Source organism: Rhopalosiphum padi, chromosome 3, assembly GCF_020882245.1.
Source record: "Rhopalosiphum padi isolate XX-2018 chromosome 3, ASM2088224v1, whole genome shotgun sequence".
In the NCBI taxonomy this organism is placed as follows: Eukaryota; Metazoa; Arthropoda; class Insecta; order Hemiptera; family Aphididae; genus Rhopalosiphum; species Rhopalosiphum padi.
In genome coordinates this window covers 58,008,813-58,023,824 of record NC_083599.1, presented here as the reverse complement: position 1 = coordinate 58,023,824, position 15,012 = coordinate 58,008,813, and the positions used below count along the sequence as shown (strand labels likewise).

General features: G+C 28.4%; 1 protein-coding gene across 1 annotated transcript; it reads left to right on the top strand.

Annotated features, from left to right (window-relative positions):
* Positions 1-8,328: 8,328 nt before the first annotated feature.
* LOC132925238 (uncharacterized) lies at positions 8,329-12,433 on the top strand. Its single transcript, XM_060989648.1, is given in 9 exon segments — positions 8,329-8,380; positions 8,489-8,698; positions 9,192-9,335; positions 9,423-9,634; positions 10,162-10,213; positions 10,288-10,529; positions 10,586-10,751; positions 10,937-10,995; positions 11,273-12,433. Coding segments are annotated over 9 exon segments (2,298 nt in total).
* Positions 12,434-15,012: the final 2,579 nt, after the last annotated feature.

The following is a 15,012-nucleotide window of genomic DNA, read 5'->3' as shown; positions in this document are numbered from 1 at the left end:
TTACTTATAAATAATTAATATAATTGTACACAGCAAGGTACTAGGTATATAATATTGTGTACTTGTATAAAAAAAATACAATTTACCTTGTAATACGCAATTTTTTTTTTATTTTAAGCTGTCTTCAATAATGACAATTAATAAATAATCCAAGCCGATTAAAATTAATATAGAATTGAATTATTCATTAAATAGGCACATCATATTAATTATTATACCTACAAATTTAAATATTTTACTAAATATCTTGAACTCTATTTTGCCTACGACATGTATATATATTTTCTAATCTATTTAAAAAAAACTCAAATATCGTAATTATGTGTCTTCTCGTGTAGACATACTGAACTAAATAATTCGATGCCAATAACACTCTGCGGCGCGGCGGCTATACGTACAATATTGATTTTACAATCTGCTGCAGAGCGAAAAAGCTATAAAATTATGCGTTTTGGTTTCACCGCGATGTATCGTACACATTTTATATTTTTCTTTTATCTAGAAATATTTTTTTTTACGGACTCGTGTTCTCTGATATCTTTCAGCCAGTACAGTTGTGGCAAATTAAATATATCTATAATCTATTACGTATATAATACCGACCTATGTTATTTATCTTCGTAGTAAACTGTTGACAAGTAAATCAATCAAGTCGTAAGTGATACTTTCACGCTTATTATCTATATTCTATAGCAGGGGTCACCAATTAATTTTTATGGAGGTCCGTTTTGAAATTTGGCCGCAGTCCCTATAACAGTTTCAAATGTTTCAATAATTTACACACGTTAATAAATACGTTTTTTTTAAATTAGTATTTATATTGATTTAATTATTCATTTGTTCAATACAGATTAATTAAATTTTTTTGTCGTAATATAAATTTTATATGCCACACTTATAATTTTTATTTATTTATATTAATATTATAAAAATTTTAAAATTTACTCCGGGGATAAGGGTCTGTAAAAGATGTTCGCGGTCCGCCAGTTGGTGATCCCCGCTCTATAGTATATACAATACATACATATATACCTACAGGCTACATTTGAATATGATATGCTTATTATCTTTATAAGTATCTTGTGTTGACATAATTATTATTAAACCAATATAATCATCTAATAGTCCAGTGATATTAGACGAAAAAAGGGGTCAAGCTCGGAAAAATTCCCACTTAGCTGAATTTTGGTACACACCTTTATGACATCGTTGTAAACAACGTGTGAAAAGTCGCCATCTGTATCATGTACGCGTCAAAGGTTATTCGAGGTCAAAGGTCACGAAATTGGCCTTTTTTTTAATATATCGCTTTTTATGAGTCGTACAATAAAAAATTCTAGTTATAAATTGTATAGAGGAAGTAATTATCTACAAAAAAGGTCTTATGACATTTCCACGTAAAAGTTATAGTTTTTGCGTTATAAGGCCATCAAAATGTACACTTTTAATGAAATATGAATTTTTTGCTAAAAACAAGTAGCCTTTGCGTTAATATATCGGTTTATACTGGTTGTACAAAAACATTTTTCATACATAAACTGTAGAGGACAAAACTATCTATAAGATATGGTTAAATAATAACGATAATAAGAATGCATTCGTTTCCACACCACTATTGAGGTAGAAGCACGGCACGTTTTTTTTTTTATGGTTCCCCAGTAAGTTTAATCCATGTAGTTAACAATTATATTATCATAGTAAAGTTATGTTCGCTGCACGTGTACAGTATAGTACTTCAGTAGTGGGAATAGTTTCCACCGGTTCTTCTTGAAACCCATTAAGACTCACGGCTTTTTAAAACTAAGAAACATACCAAATAAATCTTTTCCACCCTACGTAAGTACGTTTATCCTATCATTATGATTAAGGCTAAACCAGATGACACATCAGTCAAAGAGATAGTCAAACAAATCGAAGAAACACGGAATTTTGACGGTGAAACGTCAAAACCCAAACTTCAAAGGCCTAAACAGCCATCTGATCTCAAGAAACCCAAAGATGCGAAAAAGGACACCGCAGTCAGAAAGAAATCTACACCTCCAGTACTTCAGTAGTTAACTATTTAGTTGTGTTTGGTCCGCACGAACGTCGTCACGTGTTCATTGTGAATATTGTTCTTGCGAGTTTTGAATTTATTTATAATATAATATTATAAGTACTGCTTATTCGTAAGTTTATATTACATAGCCTACTAAATGGCGGGTAATTGATTTATTTGTAAAACCTCGCTTTCGGTTAGCGAAACTATAAATGTCGAGCGTGGATTACAAACGTTGAAAAACACTAGCAATGAAAGAGACGATAGACATTTTGAGTCACATATTACAGCATTTAGCGTTATCGACAGTTTTTGCTAAAGATATAAAAATCGATGACCATACTGACGAATATATAAAAAGTTATATTGAACAAATAATTGCACAAAATGTTTCATATGAAGATGTAAAAGGTTCTAGCGCTATACTTCAACCATATATAGAACAGTTCAATGGTATTTTGGAAAAAATACAAAATCGAGGACCAACGGCAAAGTTATGGGTACAATATTTTTAAATGGTATCTATAGTTAAAGATTTTATTAGATCTGAAAGACTAGGAAATTGGGACGGACACTTGAATGCTATGAAAAAAAATGTTTCTTTTTTCCACGCTTCTGGACATTTTTTGTATGCAAAATCTGCTCGTTTATATCTATAGGATATTCTCAAATTAAAAAATAATATGGATGAACAGTCGTTTAAAAAATGTACCGACGGATTTTTTATAATTAGACGCAGTAGTAAATTTAGTTGTGGAACCTGGGGTGATATGGTAATCGAGCAATCCCTAATGAAATCAATGAAGAAATGCAAGAAGACTATAGTGCGAAGTTGATGATTAATAATAATTAAAATGTAATATTAATTACTTTGTTTTGACTATTAGATAACTTTAATTTGATAATATAATTGTCGACTACACGGATTAAACCTACTGGGGAACTATAAAAAAAAAAAACGTGCCGTGCTTCTACCTCAATGGTGGTGTGGAAACAAATGCATTCTTATTATCGTTATTATATTAATATATTATATGCATACATAATAATATATAATATTATCGTAATTTTGTACGGTAAACGTTAAAATTCGTACACCGCAAGTGCGGTTGGATATAATATGTATAACCATCTAATAGATAATTTTGTCCTCTACAGTTTTTGTATGAAAATTTTTTTTGTACAACCAGTATAAAGCGATATATTAACGTAAAGGCTACTTGTTTTTATCAAAAAATTCCTATTTCATTAAAAGTGTACATTTTGATGGCCTTATAACGCGAAAAACCTACCTAGTAGGCCTTCGGGCTTACTCTCGAACTACATACGCCATACGAAAAAAAAAAAAAAACGCGAAAAATATAACTTTTCCGTGAAAATGTCATAAGACCTTTTTTGTAGATAATTACTTCCTCTACAATTTATAACTAGAAATTTTTATTGTACGACTCATAAAAAGCGATATATTCAAAAAAAGACCAATTTCGAGACTTTTGACACGTACATGATACAGATGGCGACTTTTCACCCGTTGTTTACAACGATGTCATAAAGGTGTGTACCAAAATTCAGCTAGGTAGGAATTTTTCCGAGCTGAAAACCTAATATCACTGGATTTATTTTATAAATAATTTAACCTGAATATCTAATACACCCCCTCCTAAATTAATATTTTTGTATTTTGGCGCAGTGTGTCTAGTATTTTTATTTCAATTTTTTAATTTTGTTCCACACATAATTAATTATATAATAACCATATTAACTGGATACTAATTTTCTAAAACGACTTGAGAAACAAAAAATTGAATTGCTGGTGCTTTAAGTCTTTTAGCCCCAAGGCAACCCCGATAACGATACATAGTATATTACTGAAACCATGCTAACATGTAAAATATGCTGTAATATACTAACATCGCACGGAACGTTAGCACGAATCCCATAAAACTATAATAAAAGTACAAAACTCGTATTCGTATTAGCTATCAATATTATATACATACATAATACGCCTTAATACGACGTGTGGTATGACGTATATCGTCGGCTCATCGTCGATTTAACTCCCGTTTGGCGTGATCGAAACCATATAATCACGAATGAACGAAAAATAATTTGAGTGATTTTTATGACATTTAAGTGGCGTGTAATTTTTACTTCCGTTTATACATATCTAGTAGGTAGGTACTATATAGTTATAGTATAAGTACATAAAATTTTAATATGCACAATAACGCAGACCAACACATGATTTCCCAACGGGGTCGTGAGCGCTCACATTATTAACGGTTTCCGTGTGTATAAATTATCCATATAGAGTGTAAACCATAATATAATATTGTATATCTACAAAATACGTATATTATTATTGTGCGCAAAGAATGTTTTATTGGGTATTATTACTATTATTATTATTATTATATTTTTTTTGACTGATTATCTAAATTGAGAAATAGACTTTTTAGTATACGCACTTACGCATTAAAGGGGCGGCCAAAAAGAAGACGACGACGAGGACGAGTCGCATGGAGTATATTATGAGCCTTGACAGCTGTTATAAGTATCTATATATAACATTATTTATAGTTAATGACATATTTTAGAAAGTTTTGTTGATCAATAGTTATTAGTACTTATTACTCATTACATTTAACTATGTAGCGCATAATACTGAGTACTGTCAAATTCATAGATTTAATAACTTTTATTTATTTTTATAATTATAATTTAATAAATTGTCCTTTTACAATCTACTGAACACATCATAATAAGTAGGTATAAAAATTCAAAATAATATATCAATATAGTTATGCAAATAGCAGATAATAATATAGCTTGATGACAGGCGTAAGTGGTGAAGAAACTTTTTTGTCTATTTTTCTAAAAGCGTTTCTAGGTATTTTTTTTAGTCTTTTCAGTGGATTATTACTTATTAGGAATGGCAATTGATGACTTACGAGATACTAACTGGGATTGTAGTTCGAATGGAGTTTAGAACGAAGCTGTTTGTTATGTTTATAGTTACTATTTGTAAGTCCTCGTTCGTTGCATTATATATTTATATGCCACAGAGTTTTAGTTGTTTATCTAAAAAGTTGCATAATAATATATACGAGTAGACTGAAAAGGCTAAACGTATAACTTTTAGAGCGGAGTGCTTGGCTAATCCTAAATTTGAATGCATGAATTTATTTTTTTGATAGTACAATATCTACCTAAGTCCAATCAGCGTATTAACTAATTCGGTTTCTGAATATCCTTTAATGTCAAATGTATGAAATAGTATATCTATTTTTAAATAATAGTTTTTAATATACTTATAAAACATAATATAATATGTATATATTATACATGGAGTTTGTTATTAGTTTATTATAGTTGATGTGTTTAAAAATCATAATATCCAAAAATGAAATTATTTTAATTAGTATTTTTAGTCACAACTTGGCAGTTGTATATATTATTCAATAATAATAATAATTGAATATATCTAAAAATAAATTAAACAATATATTTAAGTGTAATTAATATGCTCATTATTTTTATTTTAAACAAACGCATGGGGTAAGATGAACTATTAGCAATAAATTATTTAGGTTTTGCAACATAGTCAAACTGATAGTGTTTATCAATATACCAATTATGTTTATCATTATCACAAAAAAAAAAAACGATGATTATTTGAACAACTGCTCAAAATGAGGAAAGTTTCAATTTTTTACTTTTTGATTAATATTTAGATAAAATACAATCAGTTATACACACTGGACATGTCATTTATACAGGAATTATTATTTCTTTACTATTGCCACACTATATTGGCTATTATTTATCATGTAATAATGTAATATGCTCTGATAGCATAAATACTGATTTTTATACGATTTGTTCAACTATTAAAAGTTTATTAGGGCAAGATTGCGTATTCAATTTGGGGTAAAAGTGCGCATATTTTCATGATGACACCAACATATTTATACACCTTGATTGTAGTTATTATAAAATGCATATTATGTACAGTAACAGTATCTAAATAGGTACTTGTATATTTTTAGAAACTATGTTAGATCATCTAACAGAAAAATTATAAGTGATGAACAATGTATCTGATATGTAGAATGCGTAGAAAAAAAGGAAAAAGATCAGAAATGTTGTCTGGTGTACCATATAAAGAAGCTTTAGAAAAAGCAGAAAACAAAAAAGAACTATAGAGGATAAAAAAATAAAAATAAAACTATTTGCAGATCAAAATGCAAAACAAAATACACACAAAAAAAAGAGAACTTGAACTGTATCTACACCATCTACTTCCACGGCAGACGATAATTCAGAAGTGAAATGTCCTGCATGTCTTAAAACTTATGAAGACCCTCCAAGAGAAAATTGGATTAGGTGTCAGGCTTGTTTGAAGTGGTGGTATGAAGAGTGTTTCTATATCTATGTTGAAGAGAATGGTAGCTTTGTCTGTTATTTATGTCTCTAAATAGTTCTTAAATTGTATATTTTGTAGTTGATAATATTGTTCCTAAAGAAAAGAAATTGACTGATAGATTAACATTAGAAATCAAAATTTTATTTGTTAAAGTTATTTTTATGTTATTACTTAGTTTGTTTTATTTAGTTTTAAAATGTATGGACTGAAATATTGATAATTTTTCTTAGGTTTGTTAAATTTGTTACAAGTGTATTTTATTATTTTTAATTTGTTTTATTATGACTGAACAAAGTTTAAAATTGTTCAATAGTTTTGATTTGTTTTGTTATGTTTTAATTTGTAATATAAATATAACTACATAATTTTCTTATCATATTAATCATAATTCATAGATATTAAACACAGACTTCTATATAATACTAGATAGCGAACTACCGTTATCAATTGAAGCATTGATTATCAGTTGCCGCCATAGACTTATAATATAATATTACTTATATTATAAGTCTATGGTTGCCGCCATCGGACGCCATGTTTTCAGTTGGCAAAACATTATTATAATGCATATTTATTATGCAGTAAATAAGGAATATATTACCACAAAAAAGTACCTATATGAAAGAATTTGTCTAGTATTTCTACACAATATTCTTTTTGAAATTTATTCATAATTTGTCCATCATTATGGTTGTCTCTTGTTTGGCCTATGGTTGTTCCAATAGATTTAAAAAGGGACAATCAATACATTTTTTCAAGTCAGTATTTTATTAACTTTTTAAAATATCAAGATTTTGCGCTTATTAAGAATATGTGTTTATTGAAGGGTCGGAAAACGTTATTAATCAAAAAATAAAACTAATAACTTTAAAACCATAACGAAAAATCCATAAAAACGAAAATAATGGTATAACAAAATCAAAAATAAAAACAAAAATAAATTATACCACGAAAAAAAAATATATAAGAATTATATTTCTGTAATAATTAAAAAAAAAATAAAAATTGTTATTAAGTTGTAGTTTATAAGAAAAAGTCATTTTTGGCTATAACTTAATATTATTGAATATTAAATTATTATCATTTATTTAATAAAAAACAACTTATTTTATTTTATTTTTAGTTTTAATCAGTGTTTATCTTTACTATTATACTTACGATTTGCTATTTAGTAATTTACCCATGCACTTTTAAAATTTAAAAACATTTTAATTTGAAATTTTGAATTTTATATAAATTATAATTAAGAGGACGCCATACCCACATGTGTTGTCTCTGTCTTACTAACGCCCAGTGTGCTCTGGATGTTTCAACACATCCCAGAAACAAACATTTTACGTAATACAATCAACATAACTTTTTAATATGTATGCAATGTATCTGTTCTGTTTAAATAAAACAAACATTTAACACTCATACCGGCAATATAACTAGGTACTATATGATAGTAGTACAAACCTACAATGTTATAAATTATATGTCACAAGGTTGTTACATTATTGTGATTTGTAAACATACCAGCAACATAATATCGATGTTTCAGTTTTTCACGAAACTATTACTATATACTATTTTAAAATATTAATAGTTATAAATAGTTTTGATTTCTATAAAAATACACTCTATTGGTTTTACCCATAAGTTAATATTTGTCACCACCCCCCGACGCATAAGCCGACTGACCGTGGAAAACTGGCGATTAGTGTAATAGTGTATAGTGATTACTGATTATTGAGTACCGACTACGCACGACTACCGACTATTCAGCATTCCAGTGTTAACTAGCTAACAGTTTATTAACATTTTATTAAATTAATTTTATGAATTTTTAAATAGTTTAATACTATATTATAACTTATTCATGATGTCATCAACAATGACTGGAGAAAAATTTGAAAATGAGACTAAGGTGAGTACTAAATACTTACTACTTATTAGTTATTACTACTGTATTTGACTGCAGCCAATTGAACTTAATATGTTATAACTTTAATAATTTTAATAATTTATTTTGGTTCAGTCATGGTGTGTGGTGTGGTTCACAGAGTCTAAAGAATATAGTGTAATTCCAACTAATTGGATTGTAAAAAATAATGAATCTCAAAGTGATTCATTATTTTGCAAATGGCCCCCTTATAAGGTCACCAGTGACCATTTAAAAAAAGCCATAACTCCATCCCAGTCATGGGAAACTTATAGGGTGAAATTTGTTGGAGTCAATAAAACTTATGGTAAGTGCCTTTACTTATTCTTATATGTTTGTGCTAAGTTATTTTTAAATTATATTTAGGTATAAAAACATAATTTTCCTTTAACCAACACAGTTTATAATATTACATTTAACCAATCTGGATTTTAATAAAATGTAGAAATAATATTATACTGTTTACTCACCTACTATTTCAAAAATCCATGGAAATAAACATTTTTTTTTTTTGATATTCTAATCAAAATAAAAGAGTTTTAAACAATTAATAATAATAGACTCAACGTTTGTTTTTATATTAAAAACAGGATTTAAGCGTTCATTAATATCCTAAAAAAAAAAATATGTTTATATTACTCTGTAGGTTAACCTATCGAATAAATATGTGTGTGTAGTGTGTACATAATATTATTTTATTGTTTTATTTATGTTATAAATTATAAATTATAATACTGCACCTAACTACAAAACTATTTTTTAATGTTAATCACATAAAATAAATTGATTATTATTTTTAGATAACTTCAACAAGGCATGGCATAAAAAAGTAAAAGAAAAATATTCTTCTACGGACACAAATGATTCGTCAAAAAATAAAAAAAAAAGATTTCTTATGTGTCCTTCTGATGATACTGATGATGATGACAATGATGATGATAATGGTAATATTTTTTAAAGTTTTGTATCTAAAACTAACTATGTAGCATATTTATTAGGTTTTTTTAATTTTATTATTAATTAATATGCAGGTATCAATTTTAACATATTGCCATGTAAACAAGTAGTAAGTACTCCATCAGTTGCCCTGGAACCAATTAATTATGGAGCTTCTACCTCATCTATAATTAGTCAATTCTATGCAGAAAATAACGTGAACGTAGAAGAAACTATGCAATATACCGAAATGCAGCCAAAATGAGTTGAACAACTAGAATATCCTCAAAATCATTCATTCACCGAGGTAATAATAACTATTACAATCTCAAATTATTCAATATCTAATATTATAATATTTCTTAGGTACAATACATTTATTAGGTATAGAGGGTAATCAATTTAACATAAAAAACTTATTAATTCAAAAACTATTAAAGTATATTAAAATGTTTTTTTTTATTATTTTACTCGGTACGAGTTATATGTCGCTTGGTATACAGTTTGTTTTTTCTGTTGGCTACAGTAATTGTAAAATATCAATTAACTTAAGGAAAAATATCAATATTATCTATGTTTGTTCATGGTGTAATCACTTGTTTACTGTATTCTCTTAATTTTAAGTTTGATCATCCTTTTTTAAAAATTATATAGTTTATACAGTAATAGTGAACACAATAATTAATACATTTAATTGTTAGCTTTTTAAATTTAAATTATAATTCTATGTTTTTTAAAATAATAATCATTCATTTATATCATTAAAATCTAAATTGAACTGTATGAAATAGCTAACACAACTAAGTAATTTATATTATTATTATTATTGTACAGGATACAAGTTGTTTTATTCCTGTATCACACGATTCACCTTTAAATTTCAATGGTAAATATAATAAATTATTCTTTGCATGTATACCTATACTTACACATTTCATAAAAACATTATTCAATATTTAAGAAATGATAGATGCTCATCTCAAGTTGATGAAAAATTAAATAAAATAATTTCAGAGCAAATAGAAATCAAATTATTGTTGAATCGCATCTTGTATAAAATAGAAACTAACTCATTAGGTAATAGTCAAAAATCAATCAATTTGAATGAAAGTTTTATATGCAAATTTCCTATGAACGATACTGAAGACTTTACATCAGTCCAAAACTGTATATTGAATGAATTTGATTTCAAATCTAAACTGGTAAATAAATATTAAAATTACAACTTAAATATTTGTTAATTTAACTTTGATCATAGGAATATTTTATCAAAACCATTGGTGGAAACATTCCTAAAAACCATGTTACCAGAGTTATGTCTAAACTGTTTACTAATAAGTATGGGATTGAGTGTACCTGGACAGGCCGTGCCAAAAACATTAGTACTAAAATTGGAGACTCAGATCTCATAAAGATAATGAAAAGTAATTTTAAACACATTTTATCATTTATTTAAAAAATATTTTAATCTATGTGTTAAGCATATTATTTCTATATACATTATTATATACAAATCATTTTGGTAGCAAAATGTTTCCTAATTATGAACTATGAATGAACATAATAATGTAATGAGACATTATATGACTAATTTATTTCATTATCTTAGAGTCTATACAAGAAAGCTGTACTAACACTACCATCACTGATGCTGAATTTGAAAGGGTGGTAAAAATGCTTCAGTTTGTTAAAATTTGATGTTTCAATAAAATTAATTTTGTATGAATTAGAGTACAAAACTACAAAGTATGTTTAATTTTAATTTTAAAAGGATGTTCAAACTTAAATAATAATTTTTCAATATTTTTTAGTTTTCCATAAGTAATTTGGTATTATCTAATAATTAACAGATTTTTACTAATTGTAAAAGTTTTTTTTTTTAAATAAATATTATATTGACTTCACTGTTGGTTAGTTTTATGATAATTTTTATTGATCATTTTAGGCAAGTATTCTAAGGAAAAAAAAGGCTCTTGGTTCAATATCTGACCGCCACTTCCGAAGAATTGTTAATGAAAAGAAAAATGTATGCTTATCTTATACTACAACTAAACAAAATAATGAAATTACATCTAAAAACAAAACTTTAAATGAAAAGTCAAGTTCCTCAAATGTTGAGAATAATACATGTTCTTCAAATATTGATAATAGTATACACTTTGATAATGTTGATAATAATACCAACACCCATTCATCGATTCATCTACCAAATCACCCAAATCTACTTAATTCTTTGTCTGGCTTGGATACTGATGACAATAATGAAGTTATTATGGAAACTATAGGTATTTTGGACAAATTAAGATCGTGGGTAGTCAAGCATAATGTTTCACATAGATGTGTTAATAGTTTATTGCTTATTCTAAAAACTGAAGGGTTGTGTGTTCCAACTGATGTAAGAACATTAATGAAAACCCCTAAAGTACATGAAATACAAAATATATCTAATGGTTCTTATATTCACTTTGGAGTAGAAAACATGTTATTGCCAATTCTTGAAAAACATAATACTCAAATAAATATATCTGACCATATTTTAAAAATTGGTATAAATATTGATGGACTTCCAATAGCTAAAAGTTCTAAATTTCAAGTCTGGCCTATACTTCTATCAATATTAAATTTTAAAGAACTGCCTAACAAAGTTTTTCCTATAGGGATTTATCACGGATCCAAAAAACCTCTGTCTATTGAAGAATTCCTCAAGCCTTTTATATCAGACTTAATGGTTGTATTATCTCAGGGTTTATTAATTAAAGGAACTAAATTAAAAGTTGAAATTAGTAATATTGTGTGTGACGCGTCAGCAAAAGCCTTTTTATTAAATTTTAAAGGCCATAATGCCTATTTTGGATGTACAAGTTGTACAGAAGAAGGAACATACTTAAAACATCGTGTAGTTTTTTTAGGGTTAGACTCACCATTGCGCTCTGATAATACATTTAGAATGAATCATGATGAAGATTACCATAAAGGTGACTCTCCTTTAAAGTTATTACCAATAAACATAACTGAGACTGTATGCTTGGATTATATGCATTGTGTATGCCTAGGTGTTGTCAAGCGATTGATTGAATTTTGGGTAAATGGAAATAAGAATGTTTGATTAACTGAAGAAAATAAACTAAGCATTAATAATGAGCTACTTATTTTGAGATCTTACATTCCTGTAGAATTTTGTCGATTACCCAGATCTCTTGATGATATTCATTTTTGGAAAGCCACTGAATTGAGGAATTTTGCTTTTTATTTAGTATAATTGTACTTAAAGGAAAAATTAAAACAAAATTATACTCACACTTTTTATTACTGGTTTTTGCAATAAGAATTTTACTATGTTTAAATACATGTTATGAATACAATGCAATTGCTCTTAAATTTCTAAGGAAATTTGTAATAGATTATGGTGTTTTGTATGGTCAACATTATGTATCGTATAATGTTCATAGTCTTATACATCTACCTATGTTTACAAAAATTCATGGTCCCCTTGATAATTTTAGTTCCTTTCAATATGAAAATTATTTGTAAGAAATTAAAAAAACTGTAAAATGTGCAAGATATCCTTTGCAAGAAATATCCAATAGAATAAAAGAAAAACAAAATATATACAACCAACATACTAACCATTGCCATAATGAAGTCCCTTATATTTTTAATAAAGAAATAATGTTAATAAACACAATATTCCTAATCCTTTCTATGATATAATCGCCCAACTTTATCAAAAATTAATTTTAAATTACTCAAATATAACCATTAATACTTCAAATTAAAAAGATAAATGCATTATATTGTTAGATAACTCTCTTGTTTTTGTAGAACAAATAGTACAACCATTGAACCATGATGCATTTTTAATTGTGAAAAAATATTTAGAACCCAAAGAACTAACCGCTAAACCAATTTCATCGATTATAGTTGGTATGTACATTGTAAATACAAACAACATTTCTGATATGTATTGTGTCAATATAGTTGATATAAAATATAAATGTTTAATTGCAAAATTATCAAATTATTCTGCAGTTATTATTAGTTTATGTCATACAGTTTGAAATTAACCTTTAAGTTGTATTATTTATGTAGTCGTGGTGTGTATATCTATTATACTAATAATACTTAACTAATTTTAAAGCATGAATTTGTATTTGTTTCATTATTTTAAGTCTTTAATAAAAATATGTAATATACTTCTTATATTTTATCACTGTTGAGTTGTAAAATTATTAATTATTGTATTGTATATTAATCAGATAAAATAAAACCTTTTTTATTATTTAAAATATTTACGTTTTTATATACTCACCTACGTACCTACTTACCTATATAGGTATTTAAATATATAAGGGGTATCAAATAAATTATTTATAAGAATAATGTCCGTATACTATTTGATGTGTCACGTCATAAGACAGTTTTAGACAACATGTCATATGTTGATTAGAAAATAAAAGTAACTTAATTTAATTAAAAAATCAGTTACTTATTTAGTCATACTCATACATGATACATAATGTACTTGTGTGATTTTAAAGACAGAAAATCGCCGATTTCTATTTGCTTTAAATATCGTCCATTATTCACTTGTTGTTAATAAGATTAGGATAGCCGATAGGTAGTAACGCGTCTTGCGGACTGACACAATGTCCTTTGAAAGGTCTTTCAGGGTGGGTTCTGATCTGATCTTTTGTAGCGCTTCAACGTACGTCAGATTCCCAGTTTTGACCATCACTGCAGGAGCTTTCTTCCTTACTGTAGTTTATGCCGTCTTTGGTTTCCTCTTGGCTACTTCGACCCAGGGATTAATTGTCGTCGCAGGTTTTACCTCTGCGTCATTCCGTGGATCGGTTTTGGGTGGCCTATGCCGTGGTATTGAGGTCGTGTTTCCTGTGAGAGTGCTAATTTTATGATCTTGCTCTATTAGTCGATCCTCCTAATTTCTGCAAGTAACCTATCTTGACTGGTATTGTTAGAGCCTAAGTTGGTCCCATGTGTGTCTAGGGCCTTTTTACCCTGGTCTGATATTTTAATCCACTCTGCTCTGGCAAGAAGTCGTTCCATACGTGTTATGTTTGTCCGTCTAAATGCCTCTAATGCTTCTGTTACTGCTGTTTGAACCGCCCTAGGCGTGGTTCTTGCCTCCTTTGCCTTATCCGCTATATCCTGTAGCCTCTGACCAATTATTTCAAAAGCGGCCGTCTCTGCCCTTTCGGTATCCTCCATCCTCTCGTAAAATTCATCTACAGACTTTTGCGTACCTCTGTTCTGTGGGGGTGTTTTTTTGGAGGATAATAGTAGTTTATCAGCTAGGGTAGGTCTGTTTGCCTTAGGGTCTTCATCCGCGCTGTTGCCTACTGTGTCCGAGGACATGGCTAGGGAGGGGAGTTTCTGCAATGCTCTGTATGCTCGCCGTTATGTAGACTCCAAAGGAACCATTCAGAGAACGCTAGACAAATAGTAGACAATCTCGTTTGGGGATGGTGGCAGCAGGAATGGGAAGAACTAACCACCGCCGGACAGTGGACAAAGCGACTGATACCTGATGTATGCTCCTGGGTAACAAGAAAACACGGTACGACAAACTACCATATGACGCAGTTTCTTACTGGGCATGGCTGCTTCCAGAGCTACCTCTTGCCAAGATCCACTCGGGTGGACAGCCCAGAATGCTTGTCTTGTGAA